Genomic DNA, 4,863 nt, shown 5'->3' with positions numbered 1-4,863 from the left:
AATATGGGACAATGTCCCTTGCCAAGGGGGAAAACTTAAAATTTCACTCAAAAAATTCATTTTTCTTCATTTTTCATTCACCCTTTTTTAAGTATTTAATATAATTAAATACATAAAACCCGACAATAACTTATACAAGGTGATGAGTTCAGTAGTTGAAATCCGAATACCGAACTCATAAAATTAAAATTTTGAACCCGCACTCTGGATTTGCGCACACTTAAAATTTTGAATTCACCGCTCATTTACGCATTGTGAATATTTTATATTATGCTGCATGCTTAGCATGTGGCAGTAGGGTAGAGAAAAGCTAATAAAGGTGGGGTTAAGTTAAAGGATTGAATACAGCAACACTAATGGCCAAGAAAAGTAGATCTATGTCTTTATTAGATCGAATAAACTATGTAAAAAAAAAGTAAGGGGGGAAATACGAGATAGCTAGTAAACTCCTTATATATTTGATTCTTGTTCAGTAGTAATATTTCATACAAACTCCTCACAAAATTCTTTCACTCTTTTCTCCTTAGCTTATATTCTCTATATCATTTCCCTTTCTTTCTTTTTTTGGCTATAAGAGAATAATGGGAAGCAAGAAGCCAAAAGTAGTGATAATTGGGGCAGGAATGGCTGGCCTTACAGCAGCTAATAAGCTCTATAAAACAGCAGGATCCAAGGAATTATTAGAGGTGTGTGTAGTTGAGGGTGGTAATAGGATTGGTGGAAGAATTAACACATCAGAATTCTGTGGTGACAGGATTGAAATGGGTGCTACTTGGATTCATGGAATTATAGGCAGTCCTGTTTATAAGATTGCTCAACAAATTAACTCACTGCAATCTCAGCAACCTTGGGAGTGTATGGATGGAGATATTGAACCGTTGACCATTGCTGAAGGTAGACATGAACTCAATTCTTCCCTTGTTGAGTCCATCTCTGACCTTTTCAACAAACTCATGGATTTTGCTCAAGGGAAATTAGTCACTGAAGATGGCGTATCCAATGAAATTGCTAAATCCAACAATGGATTAAGTCTTGGTTCTTTCCTTAGGAAAGGACTTGATGCTTATTGGGAATCAGTGAAAGGCGATCGCGAGGATATTGAGGTACAAGGGATTGATAAATGGAGCAAAAGATCACTTGAAGAAGGGATTTTTGCAATGTTTGAGAATATTCAAAGGACTTATACATCAGCTGGTGATTTGCAAATGCTTGATTTCAGTGCTGAAAAAGAGTATCGAATGTTCCCTGGAGAAGAAATTACCATTGCTAAAGGCTACTTGTCCGTGATTGAATCTTTGGCATCTGTTCTGCCACCTGGTTTGATCCAATTAGGCCGAAAAGTCGCAAAGATTGAGTGGCAGCCTGAGGGTTCATTACAATTTGAAAATGGTACTAATAATAAGGCAGTGAAGTTACATTTTGTGGATGGTTCAATTATGTATGCTGATCATGTCATAGTTACAGTTTCACTTGGAGTTCTAAAACAAGGGATTAATCAAGATTCTGGTATGTTTAATCCTCCACTTCCTCATTTCAAGACTCAAGCAATCTCAAGGCTTGGTTTTGGTGTTGTAAACAAGCTATTCTTGAAACTAAATCCAACCCATAATCAAGAATATGGCATAAAATTTCCTTATCTGCAGATGGTTTTCCATCAAACAAAACCAAACCCAAAAATTCCTTGGTGGATGAGGAGAACAGCTAATTTATGTCCAATCTATAGCAAGTCAAGTGTTTTATTATCTTGGTTTGCAGGTAAAGAAGCTCTTGAGTTGGAATCTCTTGATAATGAAGAGATCATTGATGGTTTTTCAAAAACTATCTCTAGCTTTCTTTTAAACTCAAAACATTTCAAGAAATCAAATGACTTGTGCTGCAATGGGCATGCAGAAAGTAACTTTAAAGTGGAAAAGGTGTTAAAGAGCCAATGGGGAAGTGATCCATTATTCTTGGGTTCATATAGTTATGTAGCAGTTGGATCAAGTGGAGATGATTTGGATATTATGGCTGAGCCCTTGCCAAAAAGGACTAGCATTCATAATTCAAATGGTTGCTCTTCTCCTCCACTTCAAATTCTGTTTGCAGGAGAAGCAACACATAGAACTCACTATTCAACAACTCATGGTGCTTATTTTAGTGGCCTAAGAGAAGCCAATAGGCTTCTTAATCACTATCATTTTATGGATATATGATATGATAATATGTTTGTTTTTCATTGCACTCAATAGAGCCTAGGCAGGTTTTTTCTTGCTTTCTTTATTTTCATATTTTTCTATGTGTTTGTGATGAATTACTTTTTCCTTTCCTTTCCTATAATTTAACAATTCTTGCTCTATTAAAGCAAACTAGCTGATCATGCTTGGGTGCTTATAAATTATTATTTGAAAGATAAAGGTAAAGAAAAAGGAGGTAGCTTTGGATCTCATTATATATGGTCCATCTTTGTAGAGTCTCCTTTAGTATGGTTAGTTGACAGGATCCGGTAAAACCGGCCATATCCTGCTAGGACAATTTCTCCGGTGAAATTAAAAAATAGCCAAATTTACATATGACAATTGAATTTTAAAAATAATTGAAATTTAATCGCTTTTCATGTAAAAATAAATTTGATATTCAAAATTCGGAAAATATTCCAACATAATATAATGGAGTTCGAATTTTTTATATGTGAACTTCCAGCATAATATACTGGTCCAACATAGTATACTGAAAGTTCATACACAAGTGCTCCAATTTCCAATATATTATGCTGAAACTTTCCATGTGTTGGAGTTCCAACATAATATGCTGGAAGTTCATGTACATGTCCATCAATCTCCAGTATATTATACTGGAACTTTTCGTGTTGCAGCAAAATAGTGACTATTTTTCAATAACTTTACAAGCATTGGCTATTGTTCAATTATCGGTCCGAAAAGGCTAGCATGTGCTATTTTCACCAATTTCTTTCTTGTAAAAAGCATTCTTATTTTTCTTAAAAGAAGTTTATTTTTTTAACAACCTAGGATGGTTGAACTCGAAAGAGTATTCACTGTGGAGCTTGTCTCAGGCCAATTCTACATCGAAATGGAATGATAAAGCCAGGAGCCATAAAAGGACGAGTTTAGGATTCAAGTGTCTTTTGAGTTGAAACCTAAGGGATAATAGTGTCCCCAAAGGTTGGACCAAAGCGGATAATATCTGATCAAACAATTCCTTTTAAGACCATGAGCTGGATGAGTTTATGAGATCTTTTAAATGAAATTTAGAACGCAGAAACCATTTCAGGAACCTTTTAATCTGTACCATATACCCCTGCAAAAATTAGATTGGAAACCCAAGTGGGAGTATAGTAGTATCAGATTTCTTTTTCTGTTTTGATGTTAATAGAACTGATGGATGTCCTTAACAAAGAGACAGTAAGTAGGGATTCTGATGGTTAGTGGAGAAGGGTCTCGATCTCTTAGGTTCAGACCCACCCCAGAATGACAGGTACCATTCCATGCATATGAAGACATATAAGTTGGTTAGACTTTTCAAAAATATTAATTGTAGTCATATCAGATAGGCATTTGTGAAGAGTCAAGAAATATAAATCTACTAATCCCAACTCATTTTTGGTGCATTGACAACATCTTTACACATAAAACAACAACAGCAACAACTCAGTGTAATCCCACAAGTGGGGGTTGGGAAGGGTAGAATGTACGCAGCCTTACCCCTATCCTAGAAGGACAGAGATACTGTTTCCGATAGAGTCTCGGCTAAAAAAAGGATGGAAGAAGCACTTATACAAGTAATATCAGTACAAGGTATTTAGAAAACAAAGCCCAAGAAAGCAAAAGAGAGTATGAAAGAAGCACTAATAGTCAGTAATAACAATATAAGATAAAATATAATAACAAACTAAGGGCGTTCAGAAGGTAAGTAACAACAATACAAAATATGTGGTAATAACAAACTAAGAATAAAAGGGAAACCAAACTAACACTAATACTATTGAACTAAGGAAGACATAGGGAAACGTTCGATTACCTACTAACCTTCTACCATAGTTCTCAACCTCTACACCCGTCATGTCATCACCTAGCTCTAGCTATGCCATGTGGTTTGAAACTGCAGACCAATTAATAAAAGCAAAAAAATTCAGCATAGAGACAACTTCTTTGCATTATAGTTATGTTGTGTTTATCATTTTACAAAATCACCTGCAACAGTTTTTGATGCCATTTCCCACACATCAAACAACCAAACACATAATATCTTTCAAGTGTTATTGTATGCTATCAAAATCTACAGATATTTTTCCAGTTCTTGAGATTATGGATTGGTATTGATTGGTCAAATCAAAGGGAGCAGCTGACTCTATTATTGTAATAAGTTAAATGGCCCAGTTTTGATGTCTCTTTTCCCCTTTCATATGGGGTTTCAATCACCCCTTTGATGATTTTGCAAATCGTAGACCACTATCACCCCACCCCCCCTCCACCCCCACCCCCAACAAACAAGAAAATATAATCCCCCACACTTATGGCTAATCAATTAGGACCCCTCGAATCATCATCATTTACTTCTTTAATAATGCCTTCTCTTCTTGGGTAAATTTTCCAGTCCCTACTCACTTGAGGGTGTAACAAATCAATATTCTAAGGGGCCATTACATAATCATTGTTACTTGGCCATAGTTTCAATTAACTAATAACATTATCATTTTTATCAGGTCTTATGGTGAGATGGTTGGGAATTTCTCCACACTTAAATAGGTGGTCTCAGATTTGAGTCCTACTTCTTAGTGATATCCAACACGAATTGGAAATTAGTCCGCAAGTAAGTTTCAAATACCATATAGTTAAACAAAAAAATTAATAGCATCACCCCTTTTCA

The 4,863-nt window shown here is 35.5% G+C and overlaps 1 protein-coding gene across 2 annotated transcripts; it reads left to right on the top strand.

The window, feature by feature from the left end:
• The first annotated feature begins 391 nt into the window (after positions 1-391).
• Positions 392-2,316, top strand: LOC107813795 (putative polyamine oxidase 5). 2 transcript variants are annotated; one of them, XM_075223554.1, is made up of 2 exons: positions 392-1,506; positions 1,756-2,316. In XM_075223554.1, exons 1-2 carry the CDS (start codon positions 582-584, stop codon positions 2,190-2,192), a joined length of 1,362 nt encoding a protein of 453 aa, XP_075079655.1. In that variant the 5' UTR covers positions 392-581; the 3' UTR covers positions 2,193-2,316. The 2 variants fall into 2 exon arrangements, with proteins under 2 accessions (XP_075079655.1, XP_016494589.1); XM_016639103.2 differs by having other exon boundaries at positions 393-2,316.
• The last annotated feature ends 2,547 nt before the right edge of the window (positions 2,317-4,863 follow it).

The sequence above is a fragment of the Nicotiana tabacum genome, chromosome 10 (genome assembly GCF_000715075.1).
Source record: "Nicotiana tabacum cultivar K326 chromosome 10, ASM71507v2, whole genome shotgun sequence".
NCBI lineage: Eukaryota > Viridiplantae > Streptophyta > Magnoliopsida > Solanales > Solanaceae > Nicotiana > Nicotiana tabacum.
The sequence above is the reverse complement of the archived record's forward strand: the minus strand, read 5'-3'. Positions and strand labels throughout refer to the sequence as shown.

Excerpts from the sequence above, each read along its gene's own strand:
- LOC107813795 (XM_016639103.2), top strand. The coding sequence starts at position 582 with ATGGGAAGCAAGAAGCCAAAAGTAGTGATAATTGGGGCAGGAATGGCT.